Source organism: Lithobates pipiens, unplaced genomic scaffold, assembly GCF_037356315.1.
Source record: "Lithobates pipiens isolate NorthernLeopardFrog02 unplaced genomic scaffold, aLitPip1_a1.2 Scaffold_16, whole genome shotgun sequence".
Lineage (NCBI taxonomy): Eukaryota > Metazoa > Chordata > Amphibia > Anura > Ranidae > Lithobates > Lithobates pipiens.
The window spans coordinates 216,896,256-216,922,967 of NW_027507748.1; the positions used below are offsets into that span (position 1 = coordinate 216,896,256).

Here is a 26,712-nt window from a genome sequence, read left to right on the forward strand (position 1 = left end):
CTGTCGGGAGCTCAATGTATTATCAGAAGTGGAAGGATGTTCAGAAGCCTGGTGCTTAAATCCAACAGGAATTTCAAGAACGTTGGGCTTTGAGGTAAAGGCGTGAGGCGCTGAAGTTGACTTACTGATGCTGGATTCGTTGGTGGACACAGCTTCTGCAGGGGATGAGCTGCTGCAAGGACTCGGAGACGACTTTTGAGGCAGTCCTTGCGGGGCAGAGGCTGACCTTTTTGGAGACTGGCAAGGGGTGGAGGAAAACCTAAGAAAAAGGCTAGAAGTGTTAGCGGACTTCCAAAAAGAAGACGCGTGGGAGGAAGGCACGGCTTTGGCATCTTTGGTCTCAGTCTCTTTCGAAGACCTTGGATGGTTGAAGACCCTCTGGAGATTCCACAAGGCACTGCCCTGCACTATAGGCATGGTAGCAGAGACAAATGTAGTAGAGATGGCAAGACTGGAAACCAAGCGGAGTCCTTTCCTGCAGGCTTGTTCCTGGTGATGTAATCTTTAAGTGAGAACATCAAACATACCTAACGTGACCACTCATGGACAAGGTGAACACGCACAAGGCATTCATTAGTGGCTCAGATGATGATGTTCTTCCAGGCATGACTTCACATCTGTCCCAAACGTCAGATGCAGAGACTGCTCTCCCCTGGCAATGACAAGCTCAGTGCAGAGACTCAATGCACAGCAGGGCTTCTCCTCACATGCAGTTTGATGAATGCTGCAGCAGTCCCTGTCTCCTGAATACATACCACCAAACGTACAGATCACCCCGGCAATATCCCTGCTTCATTCATCATCAACCATCGTTCTGCACTCTGCAGATCTCTAGCAGCGACGTGACGTCACCACTCGAAGACCGAGGAGGGCAGTGAATCGGCTCGGCGCTAGAGACCAAAACCGCCACAGCCTGTGCGCTCTAGTGCTACAGGTGAGGCGCGGCGGCCATTTTTCCGGAGACCAAAACTATTTATAGCGAATACACCTGTCCAGTAAGTTAGTAGAAGGTGACTGCAGAACTACCATAGTCCTCTGTTGGCGCTAACGCGCTATCTATGATAATAGCAGGCTACGACGTAAAAAACAAAAAGCATTATAAGACGAACGGGTCTGAAATGCACTTTTCTCAGGTGTTATGTTTGTTCTTAGGTCGTCTATTCAGACGCCATTGTTTGTCGCAGAGGAGGCCCGATTGGTTAAAGCGCAGCCGGTGACGTAGGCGCGCAGGCGGGGGCGTGGTCGCAGCACACACTCACCTGGTGGGACAGGTAGAGGCGGTGGTGGCCGGAAACGGAAATTGGGGCTCGCGAGAAACCCGGAAAATACCGGAACCGCCCCCCCTCCCCCTCCTTGGAGACTATCGGGCTCTTTTGTGAATCTCCTCAATGTGAGTTTGGAGACGGCGAGATGTGGAAGTCTGGAGAGAGAGCGGGTGGGAGCAGGAGCTCGCCGGAGGGGGGGAGGCGGACAGGAGAGCTTGGCCACAACACCAGGGGAATGGTGAGGAGCCACCGAGGTGGGTGTACTGGGGGGAGGGGAGGGCTGTGTGACCGGGGACAGTCCGGTCAGGTGTCCTGGGATGAAGCTACAACCCTATTAGTGTGTATAGGGAGCTATGGATGGATAACAGGGGCTGTGCCTATTTAATACAGCCCAATAGGTGTGAGCAAGTGTACCTATAGTCAGCAACAGACAGTACAGTTACTGACAGTTTGTAAAACTTTTTTTTTTACAACTGCCAGTAGATATCAGGGGCTGATCGTTTTTATGCTGTTGACTTTTTAAGTAAATCAAGCAAATTACTTTGTTATAGGTATTGTCAGTGTTTCCATATCATGTTTAAATATTCACTCTGTTAGTTTTCAGTAGCAGTTCTGTAAGGTTGCCAGTAAAAATTTGTGCTCCGCCAGTACATTTTTTATGTTTTGTAGGTAAAAAAAATGAATGCATCAGGGGGTTGGCAACCCTGATAGCCAGAGAATAGCTTTTTGTCATTTTATTTTGGAAAGCAGTGTAGGGACGAGCCCCCTTTTTTAGTCTTTGGCTGTATACCATTGCTAGGAATGCCGACCGACTGGTGGAAATGGAATTTATTATCCATTCAATTCCAGCAGACCTTTTACTCCTCTTTTGTGGATTGCGTATCCCAGGTCCTCCCCACTTCCTTTACAGGGTTCACCTTTACCAGAACATAGCTCCCAGTCGCCCCTGATTTTAAGGGACTGTTCTCTTTCTCACCCGTTTGTCCCTCATTTCGGTCTGATTTTTATAGTTTTATGTAAAATGCACTGTTTAGCTTTCAAAAAGGGTTTCCCAGCGTTAAACCTTTCATCTAAATTGCTGCATTTGTACATTTCAAAAGCCAATATAAAGGAATAGAAGTGGTTAACAAAAAGCACTTGTGGGTTTACCCAAAAAAAACTAAATTTTACACTATAGTGTGTGTGTGTGTGTGTGTGTGTGTGTGTGTGTGTATATATATATACATACATACACTCTTTCATGACTAAGCCCATTTCTGACATTTGGTGTTTACAAATCTGTATTTTTTGCTAGAAAATTACTTAGAGCCCCCAAACATAATATATATATATATATATATATATATATATATATATATATATATATATATATATATTTTTTTTTTTTTTGAGAATAAAATGGCGATTGTTGCAATATTTTATGTCACACAGTATTTATTTGTGCAGCGTTAAATGCAACTTTTTGGGAAAAGGTACACTTTCATGGATTTAAAAAAAAAAGAAACAGAAAAGTTAGCCCAATTTTTTTGTATAATGTGAAAGATGTTACGCTGACTAAATAGATACCAAACATGTCACGCTTTATAATTGTACGCACTCATGGAATGGCGACAAACTACGTTACCTAAAAATCCCCATAGGCGACGCTTTCATTTTTTTTACATTTTTCGGTTACAGTTACAGAGGAGGTCTAATGCTAGAATTATTGCTCTGGCTCTGATGATCACGGCGATACCTCAGTGTTATTTTATTGCTGTCACAAGGAATGTAAACATCCCTGGTGACGGGTACTCTTTATGGAGGTTGTGATGTCACGTCCGTGTTTACAATCAGGAGGCTGGAACGAAGCCGTTTCCGGCTTCGTTCCAGTCTGCCCCTAGCCGCCAGAAGCGGCGGATTGTCGATCGGGCCTCCCGTGCCACCGGGAAGGCGGCGGGAGGGGGATAACAGCCGAGCGGTAGCTCACATTTAGCGTTTCGTTTACAGGCGTTTTTCATTTTTGGCTATTTTGGAAAACGGTAACAAAAAATTTTGCTCAAACGTAAACACAGCAAAACAGACTTTTTAAACATGGGTTACTATCCGTCAAGTTAAATCATTCAGGAGAGGTTGTAAAAATGTCCCGTGTACATTAAGCCTTAACAAAATGAAGGCAGACTTTACAACTTGGTACAAGAGGAATCGGAGCCCTGCTTGTTAAGCTTACAATCTAATGCCTCGTACGCATGATCAGATTATTGGATGATAAAAATCACTTTCAGATTGATCGTAGGATAGTCTGATCGTTAGTACAAAGCTTTCGACAGATTGTGACTGTAATCCGAGGGGACAAACAAAATCTTTGCTCGGATGATAGCCCAGAGAACAATTGTTTAATCGGTACAGTATGCGTCATTATAAAAAAAAAAACGATAAACACCACGCATGATCGGAAACCTGAAAATAACCCGTAAGGAGATGGGAGAACAATATGAAAGGAAATGGCCAAAAAGCGTGGCAACACAGGTGTCGCATGTATTTGACGTTTCCAGTACGTAGCTACGCAAACAGGAAGGTTTTCCAGAATCGTACGAAAAAAATGTGTTCGTTTTGTAGAGCGATAAATGCACTGTTTCGATATTAGTATTCTGCAACAAAATGCGAACAATAAGTCGTACGATTATCTGATCGTGTGTATGAGGCATAAGGAGGGTCAGTTGATACAAAAGGTAATAGCTCTGGGGGATGAGCTGATGAAGAAAGTAAAGCAGTGTATTGGGTATAAGCAGGATACGCGACTTTAACCACTTCAGCCCCAGAAGGATTTACCCCCCTAATGACCAAGCCCTTTTTTGCGATACGGCACTGCATTTCTTTAATTGACAATTGCGCGGTCATGCGACATTGTACCCAAATACAATTTATGTCCCCCCCCCCACAAATGGAGCCTTCTTTTGGTGGTATTTGCTCACCTCTGCAGTTTTTATTTTTTGTGCTATGAACAAAAGACCGACAATTTTGATAGATATAGATATATATATATATATATATCTATAATATTTTTTTTACTTTCTGCTATAGTATCTGGGGAAAAAAAAAAGTAAAAACACAAATTTCTTTATCAATTTAGGCCAATATGTATTCTACTGCTAAATATTTTTGGTAAAAAAATCGTATTTAAAGAGGAAGTAAACCCTGATGGGGTTTACTTCCTCCTGTTTCCTGCAAAGTAAAAGCATAATGGGCTAGTATGCATTGCATACTAGCCCATTATGTGGCACTTGCCTGCAAACGAAGCCCCCGCTGCAGGAAGCATCCATCTGCGCCCCCCTTCTGGGGCCTCGGACTCCGGTTCTCACTGGCCGGAGCCACGTGACCTCACATGTGCGCTGGAGCCACCAGTCACGGCACAGGCTCAGGAAGAAATTACACAGAGGTTCGTTTCTTCACAGGTCATGCACCAATGACATCAGTGCACTACAAGTTAAATATCTCCTAAACTGCACACATTTACGCCCCTTTCACATTGGGTTGGTTTTCAGGCGCTACAGCACTAAAAATAGCGCCTGTGTAGCACCTGAAAAAAAGTCTTTCACTCCAGTCGGAGGGCTTTCACACTGGAGTGGTGCGCTAGCAGGACGTTGGAAAAAAAAAGTCCTGCTAGCCACATCTTTGGAGCGGTGTATTAACCGCATCTACCCATTGAAGTCAATGGGGCAGCGGCACTTTGCGGATGGTTTTAACCCTTTTTCAGCCACTAACGAGGGTTAAAACCGCCCCGCTAGCAGCCGCAGACCGCTGCTAAAATGACGGTAAAGCAACGCTAAAAATGGCGGCGCTTTACCGCCGACGCCCGCACCGCCCCAGTGTGAAAGGGGCCTTAGGAGAGATTTCCACTACCTAGGCGAAGATGGCATCTGCTGGGGCCATCCCGCAGACTCCTGAGTTGCATTCTCAGGGTTGTGGAAATGTTTTAAACTATTTGTCCAAGGGACTAAATCGGTGTCCAAATCCACTCGTTCATCATGACAATCTACTTGTCCTGGAAAATATGTTGTTGAAAATATGAAGGCTGCTGTCACACTGGGGCGGTATTCAGGAGTTACAGCGCTAAAAATAGCGCCTGTGTAGCGCCTGAAAAAAAACGGCCTCTTTCACTCCAGTGTGAAAGCCGGAGGGCTTTCACACTGGAGCAATGCAGGACGGTGAAAAAAGTCCTGCTAGCCGCATCTTTTGAGCGGTGAAGGAGCGGTGTATTCACCGCTCCTAAACCGCTCCTACCCATTGAAATCAATGGGACACCGCGGCAATACCGCCGGCAAAGCGCCGCTGCAGCGGCGCTTTGCGGGCGGGTTTAACCCTTTTTCGGCCGCTAGCGGGGGTTAAAACCACCCCGCTAGCGCCCGCAGACCGCCGCTAAAACGACGGTAAAGCGCCGCTAAAAATAGCGGCACTTTACCGCCGACGCCGCTCCCGCCCCAGTGTGAAAGCAGCCGAAGGGTTGATTTTTTTTTTATTTTTATTTTTTTTTTATTATTTTTTTTTTTTGAAATGTCTGGGGCTTTTAAAAATGAAAGGGGCTTTAACTTTTAATGGTTTTTAATATTGCGCTGCTCATTTCCTATTCACCTCCCCGCTTGTTTCCAGAACCACACCAGGGGGCACCCTGCAGTGTGATAAGTGTCACTGTCGGGCTCTCTTAACGCTCAGCAGAAGTGCATCTGCTGAGTGAGTAAATGAGGCACCAGCCCCAATAGGAATCAGAGATTTATTTTTTTAACATTTTGTTTATTACAATGAAGATCCTTGGGTTAAAGAGGATGTAAAACCCTGATGGGTTTTACTTCCTCTTTTTCCCCTGCAAAGTAAAAGCATAATGGGCTAGTAGTATGCATCGCATGCTACTAGCCCATTATGTTCCACTTGCCTGCAAAGGAAGCCTGTGATGTCCCCCCCCCCCCCCCCCCCTCTGTGTGGAAGCATTCATCTTCATCCTTCTTCCTTCTGGGGTTGCGGACCCCGGCCCCCTGACTGAAGTAGTGTGAAGTCACTCCCGCACGGGAGCCAATGGTCACGGCACAGGCCCTATAAAAACAGCACAACCGTGTCCTTTATTGCGCATGCACAGATGACGTCGGCTCAAACATATATGGTAAATGTCTCCTAAACTGTACAGATATTTCCAGTGCCTACAGGTAAGCCTTAATATAGGGTTACCTGTAGGTAAAAGTCGTTGTACAAGGTTTACAACCACTTTAACTGTATGACAGATGAGAGCTCTGAAAAACTGCTACCAATTTTATGTTTCTGGCCTTTTTTTTTCTTTTTTCAGGACTTTCTTGTGAAGAAATGCCTCAACCCCAGCTCCAGCCAATGGCTATTCCTCGTGCCCGGGGTTCCCCCCCAGCCCACCTTCCTGCTCAGCGACATAGCTCCCCACCACAGATCTCAAGTGTTCCAAGTCCCCGACGCAGGAGCCCACCAGAAGACATTACTTTCATTTCAGGGTCTGCTGAAACGCCACCAGAAGAGCAACCATGTTGCCCCCCACTCTCCCGTGCCTGGTCTGCATACAAATCTGTGCTCTGTTATGTGGTGTCCTGCAGTTGTTGCCCACAGAAGGACCCTGAGGTGTATCTTCCCTGTTCGGTGGAGGGTACAGACTGTCCGCCTTTGAATGGGCATCCTGCAAATAGCCCTCGTATTACCCGTTTGGGTGAAAGAAAAACAAACCTGGGTAACAGTTTTAGTTACCCAGATCTTAAACTGATGGGGGTACCTGTGTATCACAGGCAGCCTGGTGTCACAGATATAGAAACTGTAAAGGAGCCCCCTGCCCCAGTGCCACCACCACCAACACTTCATAGTTCTTCTGGGGATTATTACTCATTGCGGGAGTCTGATCCAGAGCTGTCCCGGCTGAGTGGCTCCCTCTCCAGCGCAGAGATTGATGTGCTCATCTGGCATAAACTGACTGAGTTGTTTAGTCTCCATCAGATTGATGAACTGGCAAGGTGTACATCCGATACAGTCTTCCTGGAGAAAAGCAGTAAAATCACAGAGTTAATTAGCAGTCTAACACAGGACTACCAACTGCAAGAACAAGATGCTGAGTGCAGGCTAGTGAGAGGGATCATCCGCATCAGTACACGCAAGGTCCGACAACGTGGAACCTCCACCCGCGGTGGGGAGAAGGGTGGAGGACAACAGCAGAACAGCCGCAACGGAGGCAAAGCACCTGACAGTGGCAATGAAAGCATGCAAGAATCTGGACTTACTAGCCAGGATGGTGGGCATCTTTAAAGGGGAAATTGGTGGGGTAATTGTATGCAGAATTTATAGAATAAGACTAATTTTTATTTCTTTTTTCCCCCTCTACCTTTTTCTTTGCTATCTCTTCTGGTCTGCTCTATTTTCTCTTTCAGATCTGGATGTGAAGATTTCACAAGAAACCTCATCAGATCTCGTGGCTCGAAATTTGAGGCGATATAGTGCCCCAGGTAATCTCCATGTTTTATATTGTCATGAAGAAGAGTTTGAACCTATGTCAAGTTGTAACTGCTGCCTGTGCCCGTGGAGGTTGGCAGTTACAGCTTCATCTTGTCTCGGTACAGGTTTAATTTTGGTGTAGTGTGGATTGATTAGGACCCCTATCAGATTTATGCTTTCAGTTTGAGTTTTTCCCCCAATTTCCTGTTGCAGCCACAGTGGTTTCTGGAAACTGGGAGTGAGGCAATATCTCCCTACCAGGGATATAGAAAAAGCATAACAAAGCTGACCCTTGCCTACTCCCAAAATGGAGGCAAAGCTTTTGGGGAATTTGATGTTAAGCTCAACACTGGATACTGATGTTATCTTATTTGCTTTTTATTTACATCTATTGGTGTTTTATTGCTATTGTATTAAATGTTATGTCCTGACATATTCTGTTACAACATTCTTTTGTCAAAAAGTTGCTCCTGAATTGCATTGTGTTTAGGGCCCATTTTACATTTCTCATTGAGGTACTCTATTAATAGGCTGTCTTTAACACGTGGCACAACAAATCCTTTAATTCATATGACCCATTGATGGCACGCACAGGATGTGGTTTTGGTACCGCTGCATTGTTTCTGTAACACAAAAATGTGAATATACCTTTTAATGTACACCTGAGGGAGAAATGGGGCTGCCATTACTAGACTAAAATGTTTGTAGCTTAGGAAAAATATTATTAGCACAAAGTCAGAATTCCTTATTGCTATGAATAATAAACCCACATAATCATCTGACAGCCAGGAAATTGGCATTTCCAGAATGCAGCACAGATTTCTCTCATGGCAGCTCTTCTTTTGCATGTATAGTTTGTTGTGCTTATTTGCAGTTTATCTTCTTTCTGCTGGGATAATCCCAAACACTCTTCAGGTTTTTATTGTATTTATTTTAAATGCTAGGGCAATGACGCACACAATCTGGTGGCTAGAGGTCAAAATCGGAGGCGGGGCTTTCCTACGAAACATTAATAAATGAGGCTAAATCTGATTTTTACCGTTCAATTCTAAAAGCCAGAAGAAAACTAGACATTCTTCCTCTGGCTCTCACTGAAACACAGTGGAGGGAATTTGATTTGTGCTGCTCTGTTTGGTTTACAGGGGTCTATGTAGAAAGGTCAACATTGGCGCTGTGCCATTTTTGTTTTTAAAGAAATGTAATTTCCAACAGTTTTGCCTATTTTCCTAGCTACTTTGGGCTGTTCTTTTTATATGTGTTTTTTTAAATGTATTAACTAACATGAAAATAACCCAGTGGAATTTGTTAGAAGCCCATTTTCCTGCTCTAGGCTGTAATTTAAGCCGCTGTTATTCAGGTTGTCTTTTGTGTAAGGTGTGAAGCTTGAATAGCTTCCTTTTTTCTTTTTTTTTTTTTTTTTTGCTGCGCATTAACATTACAATTTTCCTGTGCCAAGGAACAAGACGGGGGCAAGAAAAAAAAACAGGGAGGCCCTGACATTAGGGGCCTTCATATTTGGGCATTAGGAGAGGATCAGATTAAACGCAGGTGATATACATATCTAACTTTTGCTGGTCCTTCTTCTTTAAAAGACTTGGCTGATGAATATGGACTGCATCTCAACTCTCCCACCTTCTTTACAGGTGCAGCTTTGAATTTCCTTGCTTCTTGCATTTAATTACTATTTCCAGACCCTCTTTACATACAGTCATGGACCAAAATATTGGCACCCCTGCATTTCTGTCAGATAATGCACCACTTCGCCCAAATTTATTGCAATTGAAAATGTTTAGGCATTTTCATGTTTTTGTTTCTTTTGTATTGGTATGACACAAAGTGGAGAACCAAAAAGCCAAATATGACATATATTCCATGCAAAATGACAAAAATGTACTGGACAAAATTATTGGCACCCTCTCAATTGTGCCATATAAACATGAGAATGCCTAAACATTGTAATTGCTACAATTTTCTGGGTGAAGTGGTGCATTATCTGACAGAAATGCAGGAATGCCAATATTTTTGGCCATGACACTAGTATCTTCAGAGTTACAAGATTCCGAAGAAGATTCTTACCTATAGATAAACTGCAGAATAACCCTTCAAAAATAAAACAACACGCAATGTAATTTTGCTGCTCCGCTACCCAGAAATCTAGTTAAGACTTTAAGTTATCAACCCAAGTCACACTGTAAAATCCTTCTCCCAAACAAATTTTCTTTACAGACAGAAAAAAAAAAAATTGTATGTATATATGTTTTTCTTACACCTGGACGTGGCAGTATAAAAGGGAAACAAATTTATTGTAAAAAGCACATACTTTTATCTAAGTGGGCCCTTTGGTACCATTTATGTTGCATCAGGTGGGTGAGTTGACCACAGGACAGTATGTGACCCTCGGCTCAGAAACCTCAGTCAGACCAGTATTGATTATATCAAGAAAGATTAGACTGCATAATGAGAGCAACTACTATATGCCACATAATTTAAGCTGAAAAACTGCTTTAGAGAAAAGTACTTTGAAGCAAACCTGCTTTAAAGTTTAACAGTGTTCATTATCTGACAGACGGGAAACTATTATTTCCAAAATACTGCCCTCATTTCCCTCATGGAAGTTTTTCCTTTTGGCAAGTATAGTTTGTTGATCTAATTTGTAGTCTATTTTCAGTCTGCTGGGAGATGCTCTCCAAATTTTAATGAGGCTAAACCACTGTTTTTTTTTAAAATATATTATACGTTAAACATTAAGACCTCTTTCACGCTGGGACGTTTTTCAGGCGCTTTAGCGTTAAAAAAAGCGCCTGTGTAGCGCTTGAAAGAAGCCTTATCTTCAATCCTAATGTGAAAGCTCAAGTGCTTTTAAGAGCCCTTTCACAATGTCAGCGCTCGTAAAGCGCCGCTTAAGCCAGGGCTCGACAAAACCCGGGCGCCAGGTCGCATTTGCGACTAGAATTAGCGACCTGGGGCAGCACAGCTAGGGGTATGCTGTCTCCGCGGCACGATCGCGCCGGGCCGCGCCGCCGGCGGCCGGTAATTGAGCCCCCGGCTTTGAGGCCTTCTACGATCCTATGGTTCCTTCTGGAATCTGGCGCCCTCTTGTGGTGGCCGTTGGAATTACAACCAGCAATGCTAATGGATGCAATGCTAATTCCCCTGCCTGCCTATCTTCCTTCCCTTTACTCAGAACCCCTGAACATTATATATAACACCCTAGAGAATAAAATGGTGGTTGTTGCAATACTGTCTGTCACACCGTATTTGCACAGCGGACTTACAAGCGCACTTTTTTGGGGAAAATTTATTTAATAAAAAAATAAATAAGACAACAGTAAAGTTAGCCCAATTTTTTTTTTATATTGTGAAAGATAATGTTGCGCCTAGTAAATCGATACCCAACATGTCATGCTTCAAAATTGCGCCCGCTCATGAAATGGCGACAAACTTTTACACTTTAAAATCTCCATAGGCGACGTTTAAAAAATTCTACAGGTTGCACTTTTTAAGTTGCAGAGGAGGTCTTGGGCTAGAATTATTGCTCTCACTCTACCGATCGCAGCGATACCTCACATGTGTGGTTTGAACACCGCTTTCATATATGCGTTCGCTTCTGCATGCAAGCTTGGCGGGACAGGGCACGTTTAAAATATATATTTTTTTTATTATTTTAACTTTTATTTTTATTTTTTTCACTGTTCTTTTAAAAAAAAAAAAAATAATTTGTGTCACTTTTATTCCTATTACAAGGAATGTAAAAATCCCTTGTAATAGAAAAAAGCATGACAGGTCCTCTTGTATATGAGATCTGGGGTCAGAGAGACCTCACATCTCATATTTACACTAAAATGCAATTTAAAAAAAGTGTCATTTGAGAAAAAAAAAAATGTCCCTCTAAGAGCTATGGGCAATGACTTGGAGACAGGTGGGGGGTGCTATCTTCCCCTCACTCGTCTCCATGTCAGGCCAGGGACAGGTCCAGATCGCCGTCACGGACCTGGCTCCTAACTTTTTTTAGCTGGCTCCTAGATTCCAAACAAATTTGTCAACCCCTGGCTTAAGCTACCAGCGCTTTATCAGCGCTGTTGGGGTGCTTTTAACTCCTGCTAGGGGCCAAATAAAGGGTTAAACGCTGCTACCAAAAGCGCTTTTCAGGCGTTTTGCAGGCGCTTCCTATTGATTTCAATGGGAAGGGTCACTTTAGGAGTTATGTATTCACCGCTACAAAAGCGCTGCAAAGAAGCTGCTTGTAGGACTTTTTTTTTTGGCGCCTCAGTGTGAAAGCACTCTAGCTTAAAAAAAAAAAAAAAAAAAAAAAAAAATAATAAAAGCCTAAGCACCTGAAAAACGCCCCAGTGTGAAGGGGGTCTTAATGAAAGCTTAAAATTTGCTGTTTAGATAAAAGTATTTAAAAAACAAAAAACAAACCTAAACCTTAGGCTGGCTGTACGTTATACAGTTTTCATGTACAATTTTCATTTAGAATACAGTGCCTTGCAAAAGTGTTCACCCACCTTGGCGTTTTTTGTTGATTCACAACCTGGAATTAACATGGATTGTTTGAGGATTTGCAACATTTAATTTACAGTACATGCCCACAACTTTTAAAGATGATTTTTTACTTTATTTTTTATTATTGTGAAGCAAACAACAAATAGGGCAAAAGAACAGAAAAAGTCAATGTGCATAACTATTCACCCCCCCTAAAGTCAATACTTTGTAGAGCCACATTTTGCGGCTATCACTGATCCAAGTCGCTTTAAGCTTGCCACATCTTACCACTGGGATTTTTGCCCATTCTTCCTTGCAAAACTGCTCCAGCTCCTTCAAGTTGGATGGTTTGCTCTTGTGAACAGCAATCTTTAAATATGATCACAGATTTTCTATTGGCTTGAGGTCTGGGCTTTGATTAGGCCATTCCACCACATTTACATGTTTCCCCTTAACCACTTGCCTACTGGGCACTTAAACACCCCTCCTGCCCAGACCAATTGGTGCTCTCACACTTTGAATGACAATTACTCAGTCATACAACACTGTACCCAAATTATATTTTTGGCCTTTTTTTCCCACAAATAGAGCTTTCTTTTAGTGGTATTTGATCACCTCTGGGTTTTTTATTTTTTGCACTATAAATGAAAAAATACAGAACATTTTGAAAAAAAAAACCTGCATTTCTTTGTTTCTGTGATAAAATTATGCAAATTATAAATTTTTCTTCATAAATTTTGACCACAATTTATACTGCTACATATCTTTGGTAAAAACAACCCAAATTAGTGTATATTATTTGGTCTTTGTGAAAGTTAGAGAGTCTACAAGCTGTGGTGCGAATCATAAATTGATCACAGCTGATGTACTGGTGGCCTATCTCATTTCTTGCGACCCGAACAAGCCAGGAAAGTACAAATACCCCCCAAATGACCCCTTTTTGGAAAGTGGACATTCCAAGGTATTTAGTAAGAGGCATAGTGATTTTTTTGGTGTTGTAATTTTTTCCCACAATTCTTTGCTAAATGAAGATTTTTTTTTTTTTTTGTTTAAATCCCCCCCCCCAACAAAATTGTCATTGTAATAGGATATTTCTCTCACATGGCACGTGTATACCACAAATAACGCCCCAAAATAAATTCTGCTACTCCTGAGTATTACGATACCACATTTACCCAATTTCACAGCTTGGACACTTAGAGAGACCCAATGTGGAGGGAGCGCCGTCACGTGTTCTAGGAGCATAAATTACACATCTAACTTGTTGACTACCTATTACACTTTTGAAGGCCCTGGAGCACCAGGACAATGACACGTGACACTGACATGGCACTGATACGTGGCACTGATGGCACGTGACACTGACAGATGGCACTAATACGTAGCACTGATGACAGATGGCACTAATACGTGACACTGATAGGTGGTACTGGGGACAGGTGGGCATGTGTGTTTCACTGTGTGTGTGCGCACACTGATGCTGCTGCACGGAAGCTCTCCCTCCTCACGTGCTGTCTGTGTGAGGAGGAGAGCCAGCGATGAGAGATGATCTCATATGTTTACATATGAGATCACCTCTCATTGGACAGGCCGATCAAGTGCTAAATGGCCGCTGTGATTGGCCATTTAGCACGATCTGAGATTGGCTGTGTCCGAGGGACATGGCCAACACAGAACTTCCCCGATGCACGCCCGCAGCGGCGAGCATTGGGGCAGTAAACAGGACGGCCTCCCGGCAGTTGGCGTCCGCTCTGTAGCCATGTTTTGGCTATAGAGTGGGCGCGAAGTGGTTAAACCACTCAAGTGTTGCTTTAGCAGTGTGTTTGGGGTCATTGTCCTACTGGAAGGTGAACCTCCGTCCTAGCCTCAAAATCACACAGTGGTACAGGTTTTGCTCAAGAATATCCCTGTATTTAGCACCATCCATATTTCTCTCAACTCAGTTCCTGACTGCTGAGTTGGGTTTGCGCCAGCCATAGCATTTTCTTTGGCCAAGAGTTCAATTTTAGTCTCATTAGACCAGAACACCTTCCTCCATACATTTTGGAAGTCTCCTACGTGCCTTTTTGCAAACTCAAAACGTGGCATTTTGCTTTTTAGAGAGAGAGAGAGATTGATCCTAACCCTGGCTTGTACTTCTCAACATTGTCCCTTACTTGTTTGTAGAGTTCCTTAGTCTTCATGGCAGTGTTTTGGTTAGTGGTGCCTCTTGCTTAGGTGTTGCAGCCTCTGGGGCTTTTCAAAAAGGTGTGTGTATATATGTAATGACAGATCATGTGACACTTAGATTGCACACAGGTGGATATCATTTCACTAATTATGTAACTTCTGAAGGTAATCGGTTGCACCAGAGCTTTTTATGGGCTTCATAACAAAGGGGGTGAACACATATACACATGCCAATTAACAGTTTTTTATTTCTGAAAAATTGTTTTATGTATAAATTTTACTGCACCAACTTAGACTATTGTGTTCTGATCTATCACATATAATTCAGATTACAGCCTTTAGTTCAATGTGTGTTTGTGTGTTTTTTTATTTTTTTTATTTTTAATGTAAAAAGCCAAGTGGGTGAAGGGGGTGAATACTTTTGCAAGGCACTGTATGTGTGTGCGTATACATATACACCCCCCCCCCCCCCATTCAAACTTAAAGAGGAAGTAAACCCTGATGAGTTTACTTCCTCTTTCATTCCCTGCAAAGGCAAAGCATAATGGACTACTATGCATCGCATAGTAGTCCATTATGTGTCACTTACCTGACACAGGAGCCAGCGAAGTCACCGCTGTCCCCTGTAGTCCGGCGCATCCATCTTCTTAGTGGGGTCTCGCAGCTCTGCAGCTGTCATTCGGCGAAGCCGCAATGACGTCACTCCCACGCATGCACACGGGGGCTGACAGCGCGGCAGCTCCATCGTTGCTGTCTACGGCGCATGCGCCTGTCTTCAGGCAAATATCTCCTAAACCGTATAGGTTTAGGAGATATTTCTTGGACCTACAGGTAAGCCTTAATCTAGGCTTACCTGTAGGTCAAAGTGTGTTGTAAGGGTTTACAACCGCTTTAAACCCTTACAATCAGGCAGGCCCTTGCACTACATATATGAATGTAAATCTGAAGTAAATTGAATAGGAAATGTGCATAACGTATGGCCAACTTTAGTGATACCTAAAACCTCAGTGATAACAGCAAGCCCAAAAAAATAGCTGTGTGTACTTTTCTGTTATTAGAGCCTTTAATCCAGAATCACTTTAAATGCTTTTGTCTCTGGGGAGACACCTAGAGCTCTCACCTCCACATCACTCAGTTAACTAGTAAAGAGGCTTGTATTGCATCCTTAGAGAAGGAGGGTGCCAGAGCTGCACTTTGTTTACTTACCAGTGGGTCCCCAGAGCTCTGGAAGAGGAGTGAAACTATATGCAGGTATATTGTGACTTTTTATAACAGGCACACCTTAATGAACAGCTAAGATGATCTGCATTGCCATCTCTGGCTTCTCTAATGCATTCTCCGTTGCTGCCTTCCGACTTAGACTTTTTGGGAAAAGAAATAAAGTGAGATGTCCTAAATGCAGAAATGTGTAAGATTCTAACATGTATGCACTTAGAAACTGTCATCAGGATTGTCCAGATTCAATTTCTCCTTTTTTTAATATGGGAATCGACAGGCCTATTTGCATCCCTGCTGCTCCCAATAGCAGGAAGTCGGAAGTTGCAACAGTCCTGTGGGCTTTTATGAGCTTATGGAAACTACTAGCACTTTATGGTGCCTTCATTTGTGCTGTTTTTACACTTGACCCAGAGTGTTTGGGACTTTCAAGTTTACTAGATGCGACTGATGTTTTCTGCATGAATCACATTAGTGATGTCCTAACTTAAAGCTACAAAGTTCACTAAGATTTGTAAAGCTAATTTACCCATGTTTATTATAAAATACAGTTTGAAGTTTGTTTTGTGTTGTATGTCATTACCTTTTTGAGAAACTTGCATATAATGCATGTTAGATTTGTTGTGTTTTGTTTGTGTGTTTTTCTAGGAATTTATATTTTCATGCTGTATTGATCTACAATTACATACTTTCCTTTTTTTTTTCCCACAACAAGAAACACTTGTGAGTTCTCTGTGATGCCCGCTATATAAAGTAACAGGTGACATATTGTTACATATGCACAAATGGAGCACATGGTGATTGTAAATAAGTGCTGCACTTGAGTTTACCTCTCTGATGGTGTTTCCTGTAGGATATTCTTAGTCACCTGGTGATGTTGGGTTAAGTTGGTCACACAATGCTTTTTTCTGAACATGAATAGTATTGGTTTTCTTGTTAAAATATAAAATGAGATTGCAGTTTAGTGGGCCTCAATTATAAAGACAAAAGGAGAGAAATTCTCTTCTCTTAAAGTAGAACTATAGGCAAAACTTTTGGTTTTGTAACTTTGGATAGAGTAATGGTCTGTACACACAATATGAAAAATAGCACTCAAAGTGATCATACGATAATCTGTTCATTGGTACAGAGCTTTCGAGAGCCGATCGAGTCAGTGTTATACGCAGAGACAAAAATTTTCTTGTACGATTTTCGTTTAATTGGTACAGTTGTAGTTTACAAACTACATTCCATCACTTCCGAATTTTTATTCTGTTGTATGAAAATTGTCACGTTTAGTAAACTCTTCATTTTCGATATACGAGACTAGCAACCAAAACAGACTATTTGTTGTGTGCTTTTTGGATCGTGTATACGGACCAAAAGGGAGGGTTATAGCCCCCGACAGGTGGGTTTTTTTTTCCCGCCATCTGTGTCTCATTGTGGAGCTTTTCCTTCACTTTATGTCCCATAGCTAAACAGGAAGTGGGAGGAAATTCCTGCAAAATAAGGGAATCCCTTGGGGGACCCCCAGGTCACCAAAACTCGTGTCCTCATGGGAAGATCTCCCCTCTGTTATTTTTCTAGGGACAATCAAAACCTTTTTTTTTTCCCCAATGATGGTAAACGGGACAAATGGAGAGCACAGGCAGCAATAAAAACCTGGCAAGCATTCTAATCCCTCTGCACTTTATCCAAAACTAAAAAAAAGTTTTGCCTTTAGTTATATTTTAATTAGTCTTTAACTATTACTAGAAAGAGGAAACTGCAGGATCTGTGCTTACTATTAGAAAATCTGCCCTCTTTCCTCTAGTTTTTATTAACTAGGATCACTGTGTTTTTAAGATTTCAGATTTGTATATAGGCCCATACACACGATCAGACTTTTTGACAACAAACATGCAAATTTAGCTGTTTTGGAGCAACATCCGACTGTGTGTACGCTCCATCGGACAAACTTTTTTGGTTTTCATCTGACTTTTGTTGGCTGTGCGAACGGACAAACTTTCTGGCAACAAAAGTCCGATGGAGCAAAGTCTGATCGTGTGTACAGAAAACCATAGGACTTTTGTACAAACAGGCATGCTCAGAACCAATGCAAAAGATCAGCCAACAATACAGAAGTTGACCAAAGGTGGCAGTAAAGAGCAGAAAAACCACATGATTTGGTGAAAGTTGGCTGAAAAAGTCCTGCTGTGTGTATGCAATACAAGTTCAGGGCCGACGCCCTTTGTACAAAAATCCAAGGGAAAGTTTGTACAAAGTCCTATCGTGTGAATGAGGCTTATCACTTACTCTAAAATTTGTTTTTGGTAGATGCTGTAGTGTAGAGTTAAACCATGTTACATCTTCTTATTTCATTGAGGGACTCTGTTGAGGTGAGCTTATCTTTGCTTGCCCTACTGGGTCGGATGATCTTGATCTTGCAAAGGTGAGTAGAAGCAGCCTTGAATTGTTGGGAGTAATCAGATTTTTTTTTGATTTTTTTTTTCATTCTTATTTAGGGGCCTGCTTGGAAAGGTGGTTATATTCGTGAAACACATATTTGGCCTTTATTTACAAATTGCTTGGAGTAAATCTAGGCCAACAATATCTTTTGAGCTTAGACCTTCACCTCCCAACACTTGTAAATTTTCAAAGAGGGACGATCTTAATGACTTCTACTTTTTAATATCTGTTCTGTCTTGTGAATGTGCAGAAATGCTGAATAATAGATATTTCAATCATGGAATGAGCATTTTGTCAAACGAGCACCCCAACGGTGATAATTGCTTAGAAACCACAGCTGCCTGCCTTAAGAGGTTTATGATGCCAGGAGGCGAGGCGCAGCTTAAGATCATGTGACCACTATGATTGGCTGTTACACGGTCCAAAATTTCCCGATCGGGAGCCTTCAGTTAGGGAGATGGTATACACAGCAATTCATGCAAATGTGCAGCCCCTCTGTGCTAAGGACCATGTGCTGAGGCCGCATATTTGTGTAGGCCAGCGCCAAGGGGTTAAGCTTTATGAAGTCCTGAGATAATGTTTTCAACGTGATCAGAGGCTGTGACTTTTTATATTGGGTAGATGTGCTGGATGACAGGCAAACCAGCTAATTGCCATTACATATACAATGCTGCCTTTTTTTTCAGCCAAAAAAAGTCTAGCATGAGGTTTATGGCAATAAGCAAGAGTGTTTTTTTTTTTTTTTGCCCTCAAAGTGGTTCTAAAGGCAGAAGGGTGTATTTTTTTTAATAATTTTTTTTATACATTGTATGAATTGTGTACCGTAAAAAACCTTCTGGGCGAAACGCCCCCTCAGCCCTTCCTTATACTTGCCTGAGCCCAATCTCGATCCAGTAATGTGCATGAGAGCAGCGGCTCTCCTGGGTCTCTCTCTTCATTGGCTCACACAACAGCAGGAGCCATTTGCTCCTGTTGCTGTCAATCACAGCCAGTGAAAGAGTGGTGGCGGGGCTGAGCTGTGTTCTGTGCATGAATGGACACACAGCGTGTCTCTCGGAAAGAGCCAGCTCGAGTACCCCCGTAGTAAGAGGCTTGCTATTGGGGGCACTTGGGGGGGGGGGGGGGGCGGGGGGGGCGGTCATAAAAGAAACAAATGCTCCTGTGCTCGAGAAATTGCTGTGCAACTGATTTGAAAACAGATGTCTCCGCTGGTCTAGCCACCGCATTGGTCGGGGATTACCCAAAAAAAACAAAAACAAAAAAAAAACAGAGCACCAGCTTGGCATATTGCCTTTGCAACAATTTATTTTAAAACATATTACATACTCTCAAAGGATAAAATCAAGCAAAATGTAAAATCCAGCATGGTCCAGGCTCCGATGGGGGGCCCCCCCCCTTGAATTTTACACAACCTATAGCAAGACCCTAATCCCTAGACTCCGTGAGTTATTCTCCCACATTTTTGAATCTGGCTCCTTACCCTCTTCCATGAGCGAGGCCTATAACGTACTTATACCCAAACCTGGTAAAAACTTAGAACTCCCAGACTCATTGCCCCATATCTCTCCTCCAATTAGATATTGAGATGCTGGCCAAGATCCTGGCGCTATGTCTAAATGATGTGATCCTCACGTTAATCCCCTCTGGCCAGACCAGGTTTATGCCAGCCAAAAATACGGCATACAACTTGAGTAGGCTTTACATGAACATGCAGGCTGAACATGACCAATTGGGTTCCAGATTTGTAGTGTCTCTCGACGCTGCAAAGGCATTCAATTCAGTCGAGTGGGCATACATCTGGGAATGCCTGATGCAATTCGGATTTGGACCCAACTTCATTAAATGGATCTGACTTCTGTATCAGAGTTCACATGCCAGCATCTTGGTCAGTGGAAGAGTTTTTGACCCCCCCCCCCCCCCAAGGGGCAGGAGACAGGGATGCCTTCTATCCCCCCCTATTATATGCCTTAGCCGTAGAACCCCTTGCTTCCTCCCTCAGAATGCATGCAGATATACGGGGGCTACGCTGTGGGAACCTGATGGAATAGATTCGTTTATATGCAGATGATATGCTGTTCTGGAAAATGCAGGCCCGTCCTTACAATCAGCCCTTGAACTTATTCAGAACTTTGGTAGATACTCTGGCTTGAAAATTAACTGGGAAAAATTCCAGATCCTTCCCCTTGACATAAGTGTCCCCACCGAATTACAGGCCTCCTCAGAGTTAGCTCTATGATATACCTCGGGGTTATGATCACCCGATCGCCAGAAGACTTTGCCAGATTTAACAGAAACCCTGATAGCGACTCTAAAATCCAAAACGCAGATGTTGGCAAAACTACCCCTCGGGGTGTTGGGCTGGGTGAATCTAATTAAGATGGTTATCATCCCCAAATATTTGTATGTCTTATGGCACGCCCCAGCTTATCTGCCCCTCAGAATTTTCAAACCTATTGAGACCATCCTCAACTCCTTTGTGTGTGGGACAAACCGGCATAAGCTGTCCTGGCAAACGCTGAAGAACCCTACTGAGTTGGCGGGCGAGGCATTGCCTGACTTTAATCTGTACTATCTAGCGGCGCAACTGTCCCCTTTTTTTTTTTTTTCATTTTAGACAAACATGATAAGAACCGATACCTCACTCTGCTCTGTCTCCAAACACAACCCCCCGCCGGAGAAAAATTGCTCACCTCTTCCAGATTCTGCTTAGAGACACCCCTGGTACAGGGGGGTTGGGAAATCGCAAAGGACTACTATACCACCACTGTAGGGTGTGGGAGGTGGTGAGGCGTAGACTGAAGGTACTGCCAACACACTTTCACACACCCTTATGGAACAATCCCAGCCTAAAGGAATTACTAACTGTGCCAGACCATACCCTATGGCTTAGTCAAGGGATAGGATATCTGTCAGATATATACTAGGATTCTGTTCTTAATTCATTTCAGCAACTCAAGGAAGAATTCAATCTCCCCAACTCCATGCACTTTTGCTACCTCCAGCTCCGCCATGCCCTCCAGGCTTAATTTAGCGAGAATCCCCCTAACATAGAGCATCTAGATATTATAACAGAGCAAGACTCTCTCACAGACTTATCTCAGGGCTTTACAATTCATTGCTCCGACCCACAGCGACAATCCTTGCATATAAACTGAGGGATAGCGGGGATGGAGGATGACGAATGGGAAGACGCCCTAGATACCTGCAAAAAAGTTTCTGCTAAGCTGTCGGACCGCCTTACACAACTCCTATATTCTGCATAGATCATATCTAACCCCTCTTCGCTTGGCCAAATATAAACCTGACCAAAACCCACCGTGCCCCAGATATGACAGTCCACCCAGTACCTTCTTTGGTCATGTCCAGTAATACGAGACTACTGGTCCCATATAGTGAAATTCATTCATGACGAGATGGGGTTTCCTTTGACGCTATGCCCCAAACAATGCTTACTAGGGTTGTCTCCAGATTCCGACTCGGATAAGTTCCATAAAACATTCCTCCAGGAGACACTGTTCATCGCTAGGTTACTTTATAGTGAGGAAATGGCTACAAGCTGCTCCACCGACATTCCAAGAGTGGATCTCCGCAATAAATAATGTTTTACATACAAAAGGGAGATTTATGTTCACAGGGGCTGCCCAACCAAATACAGTAAAATTTGGGACACCTGGCTAGGAAACGCGGCCACGTGCAATGCAATACCCGAATAATCTTCTAATGCTACTCTACATGGACATGGGAATATCACCAACTGCAGATCCAATGATTGGGCCTTAAAAAAATTCCTGTATTTAACCAACCACTAGGCCAATGTATTGTAAGCATTGTATGTATATGACATATTGAGCTTTCCATTCACTCGTTTCTTTTAATTTTCTTTTAATCAAAGCAATGGTAATGCTACTGTATATATTCTGTATGCCTTTACTCTTCTAAATAAAACGCCACATTATTTGTGGAAAACAGAAAAAAAAAATCCAGCATGGTCCGTTGGCCAGTCACAATTGTGGAAAGAAGAGTCCACAATTGTCACTAGTCAGTGGACCATGCTGCATGAAGCATCTGGTGAATTTTACATTTTGCTTGATTTTATCCCTTTCAAGTATGTTGTATACCTTTTCAAAATAATTTGTTGCAAAGATGTGCTTGTGGGAGGGGGGGCAGGCCAGGACTGCCGATGGGGGAACAAAAAGAGGGTCAGTGCTGCCATGTGCAAACCCATTACACAGAGCAGGTTAATGTTATTTATTTAAAAAAACAAAACAAAAAACTTTTTTCCTTTTTAGAATCCCTATTAATTTTTACAGTAGGATGAAATGCATTAGGGGAGGAATGTCAACACTCATGGAGCTATAGAGTTTTGTTAAAATAAATAGCGGTGGTGCAGCCTGATGCATTTACTATGCATAGAAGTGATCCTTATTGGGTCAGGTCAGCCGCCACTGGTTTGGAGTGGTGCTATTGGCTTTTTTGGTAGTGTGTGTGTGTGTGTTTGTTTTTTTGTAAAGCTGTTAAGAGAACTTTTTTTCTATTCATGGTGTGCTTCATTTTGACTTTACTTTCATATAACAACTGAGAATGAAGTAAATTCTCCCATGATGCTGAAATAAAATGTTAATCCCTAATCTTCTTACATAGAACCTATCTGGACAGAACCTATATTGGAGATGCCTTGAATCAGTGAATTTAAAGTGATTGTGAAGTCTCATAATTTTGTTTTTATTGAAAAAAAAAAATGTTCGCTTTACCTGCTCCGTGCAGTGGATTTGCACAGAAAAGCCTAGATCCTCCTCCTTCTCTGGTCCCTCTTCTGTGCTCCTGGCCCCTCCCTCTTGTTGAGTGGCCCCACAGCAAGCAACTTGCTATGGGGGCAGCCGAATCACAGCTCCTTGTGTCCATTTAGACATGGAGCTGTGGCCTGGCCTTGTCCCTTCTCTCTCCTGATTGGCTGACTGACTTTTACAGCAGTGGGAGCCAATGGTGCCGCTGATGTGTCTTAGCCAAGCAGGAGGGAGAGTTTTGGATGGACAGAGATGGGGCTCAGGTAAGTATTAGGGCGGGTGCTACACACAGGTGTTTTATCTTAATGCATTCTATGCATGAAGATAAACCTTCTGCCTTTACAACTCCTTTTAATGCATAGACAAGTTAAATGGCATAGAAGGAAAAATATAGACCCAACACATTTGTGCTCGGGATCTCACTTTTAACCATTAAGCCACACATTACATGTGTACTTAAAGTGCTCCTGATATAATTCGGAAATATCTCCTCATTTTATTTCACAAATGTCAGAAAATGGCCACTGGTGCCAATTTAACAATACTGAACCATTACAGGATGATAAACTTACAGTATTCAGAGATGCGGTATTCAGAATAGGTTGATTCTTTTCCATGAAGTTCATGGTGTCTCCCCCTCCCCCACCCAGAATCTGTAAAGTACATGTTTGGACTTCACTTAACCACTTACAGACTGGACCATTTTGCTGGTCAAAGACCAGACCACTTTTTGCGATTCGGCACTGCGTCGCTTTAACTGACAATTGCGCGGTCGTGCGACGTGGCTCCCAAACAAAATTGACGTCCTTTTTTTCCCACAAATAGAGCTTTCTTTTGGTATTTGATCACCCCTGCGGTTTTTATTTTTTGCGCTATAAACAAAAATAGAGCGACAATTTTGAAAAAAACGCATTCTTTTTTTACTTTTTGTTATAATAAACATCCCCCAAAAATATATAAAAAAAAAACATTTTTTCCCTCAGTTTAGGCCGATACGTATTCTTCTACATATTTTTGGGAAAAAAAATCGCAAAAAGCGATTGATTGGTTTGGGCAAAATTTATAGCGTTTACAAAATAGGGATAGTTTTATAGCATTTTTATTAATTTTTTTTTTTTTTTTTTTACTAGTAATGGCGGCGATCAGCGATTTTTATTGTAAATGCGACATTGTGGGGGACCCATCGGACATTTTTGACACATTTTTGGGACCATTGTCATTTATACAGTAATCACTGCTATATAAATGCAGTGATTCCTGTGTAAATGACGCTGGCAGTGAAGGGGTTAACCACTGGGTGGCAGTGTAGGGGTGTGTTACTAACTGTGGGGGGGTTGGGCTTTCATTTAGTGAACACTGATCTCTGGTTCAATCACATGGAGCAGAGATCAACGTCACTAGTTGCTAGGCAGAATGGAGAAATGCTGTTTACACGGCATTTCCTCCATTCAGCCGTCCCGTGAGACGATCGCGGGTATGCCCGCGGCGATCGGGTCCCGCGACCGGACTCACGGGGGTCCCGCCACCCGCGGCGCGCTTCCGATGGCAGAGCGGCATTGAAGATTGGACGTACCTGTACGCCAATATGCCTGCCCGTGCCATTCTGTCGATGTACATCCTCGTGCGCTGGTCAGGAACCGGTTAAATATTGACAAGTTAATCCCTCCCTCCTATAAAACCTTTTTTATTTTTTTTTATTTTTTGTGTGTGTGTTCGCTTTCCTAATCTCCTGCGCTGAGACAACACATTAAAAGCTGACTGAAGTTCCAACAATCTGTTGCGCTAAAAAGCACACAACCATTATTCAGTCCAGTCTCCAAAGCTATTTGGCAAACCAGGAAAAGTGGTGCTTTTCTGAGAAACGGTGAAGTGTGAAATTATAACCAGTAAACCTGTACAGTACTATGGAATCGTGAAGGCAGACCTTTCTGACCTCTCCGTTTGAAAATGCTAATCCCTTGCTTTCAGACAGATCCAATGGCTTCCTTGGTCATTGACTTGGGGCACATATACAGATCAGGGGTTCTGACTTTTTCTAATCTTTTATACTTGTTCCAGGTCAGTGTCTCAAAGTACAAAAAACAGAGACGGTTTGGCAATTGGCACTTTTTTTTTTTTTTTTTTATTCACTCTAGCATGTAAATAGCATTTCACTGGAACGTGTAAAACAGACCTTGCCTTAACTCTGTAGGCATTTGTTTTTCTTTACATATCCTGATAGGCATATCTAAAGAATGTGAAAGACAAACTGGGCTGTAAACTACATAGGTCCTTCAAAGTTAAACTACGTTTTTTAGATGATCATTTTGTCATTCTTTGTTCTGGAAGTGTATGTAAATTTGTGAAAAGGGCATTTTATTTCTAATATCAGTAGAATTTAATTGGACTAAATTCCTATGCGCAAAATAGGCTGTGCTGTTTGCTAAGCTGCAACTCCTATCTGGGTTAGAAATGTATTTAAATCAATTTAGCTGTAGCTCATTATTAAAGTAAACCTTGCACTAAAATAGTGAGGGAGGGCCAAACCATTGCCAAAATGCTGCATTAACTTAAAATATGGGGGAAAAGTCAACATGCCTACCTTTTTCCCCTTCTATCAGCAGCAGCTAGGTGAAGGTGATATCACCGTCCTTCCAATGAGATATTTGCACATGCTGAGTAACTCAAATCTCACAATCCTGCACTATGCTTGTGCAACCTCCCGCTAGAATTGGGCTACTTGCCATTCTGCCGGATCATGTTGAAAGGACGCTGATCTGTAATATATGTAAAGTTACAGAATGTTGTATGGTTGGCCTTGGCAAATAGTCAGAAATGTATGGAAGATTCTAAGTTGAGTAATAGTGTTGAACACACTGCACTTTGCCTTCCAAATAAAGCTATTTTGGTTCAAAAGTTTTTTTTTTTTTTTCCACCTAATTTGTTTAATTTTGCTTTTCAGGTTTGAAAATTAGTTTTAGACATGTTTTTTCAAAAATGACTGCACCATTTAACATTAGGTTTGTTTACAGCTCAAGCTGTCTGAGCATCACATAGTGAGGGACAGTGGCAGCTGAAGCCAGTAAGCTGCAGTTCTAGTGTGTAAAATATATTTACATTTTTGTCTTTTACTGTGTATATTCACCTGATGTTCCGCTTTAATACACTAACCCTCCAATATTGGAAATATTTGTTTCATTGCAGTTTTATGTTAAAACTGCCTTGAAACTCAGATTATTTTGCATAACACTAGCCTTATTTATGTGGCATGTGACGCCACCATATTGTCAATATTTCAGTCTTTTTCTGGTCGTTTCTTATGTGGATCATACTAACGTCTGATAGCCTACTTATTGCTATCCTTATTTTATTTTTTGCAGGCTCTCCCTTCCAGAAAGATGACTCCCTACCAGATACTGAGACAGACTCTTCAGGTACCCCTCTACTCAAAGTTTATTGTTGATTTCTTGGATGGGATCATGCCGCAGCATCTTCTGTCCATTGGTGGAGAGGAATGTCATGGTTTTCTTCTGGATTAACCACTGGAGTATTTACCGCTGAACATTCTATTTTACACATTGAATACTGTTGGATTCTTCAGGGGAAGAACTATTAAGCCTTGCACCATTCAAAATATTGACATTGGGGATTATGCATAAACAATGTTTCCTTTTCAGACTCCAGGGTTGGAACTTGTACTATATGTCTTTTTAAATGGTGATCGTTTTTATAATGTAATTTGTTCACTTGGACATTTTTGTAGGTCTCTTCTGTGCTTTATGTTGCTTTCTTTTCCTACCTATGTTACATGAAACGTTTTTAAATGTTGTGACTGATCTACACCTGTATATAAAAAAAATATAAATATGTAATTAGGTGACCCAGCCTCTAAAAATATATGATGTGATGGCAAAAAGTAA

The 26,712-nt window shown here is 42.3% G+C and overlaps 1 protein-coding gene across 4 annotated transcripts; it reads left to right on the forward strand.

The window, feature by feature from the left end:
* Positions 1–1,203: 1,203 nt before the first annotated feature.
* On the forward strand, positions 1,204–26,712 carry KDF1 (keratinocyte differentiation factor 1). Of its 4 annotated transcripts, XM_077481029.1 has the most exons (5): positions 1,204–1,519; positions 6,577–7,533; positions 7,670–7,744; positions 16,318–16,362; positions 26,173–26,302. In XM_077481029.1, the coding sequence occupies exons 1-4, from the start codon at positions 1,411–1,413 to the stop codon at positions 16,338–16,340; spliced, it is 1,164 nt and encodes a 387-aa protein (XP_077337155.1). In that variant the 5' UTR covers positions 1,204–1,410; the 3' UTR covers positions 16,341–16,362; positions 26,173–26,302. The 4 variants fall into 4 exon arrangements, with proteins under 4 accessions (XP_077337155.1, XP_077337158.1, XP_077337154.1 ...); XM_077481032.1 differs by lacking the exon at positions 16,318–16,362 and having other exon boundaries at positions 1,208–1,503; positions 26,173–26,712; XM_077481028.1 differs by lacking the exon at positions 16,318–16,362 and having other exon boundaries at positions 1,209–1,519; positions 26,173–26,712.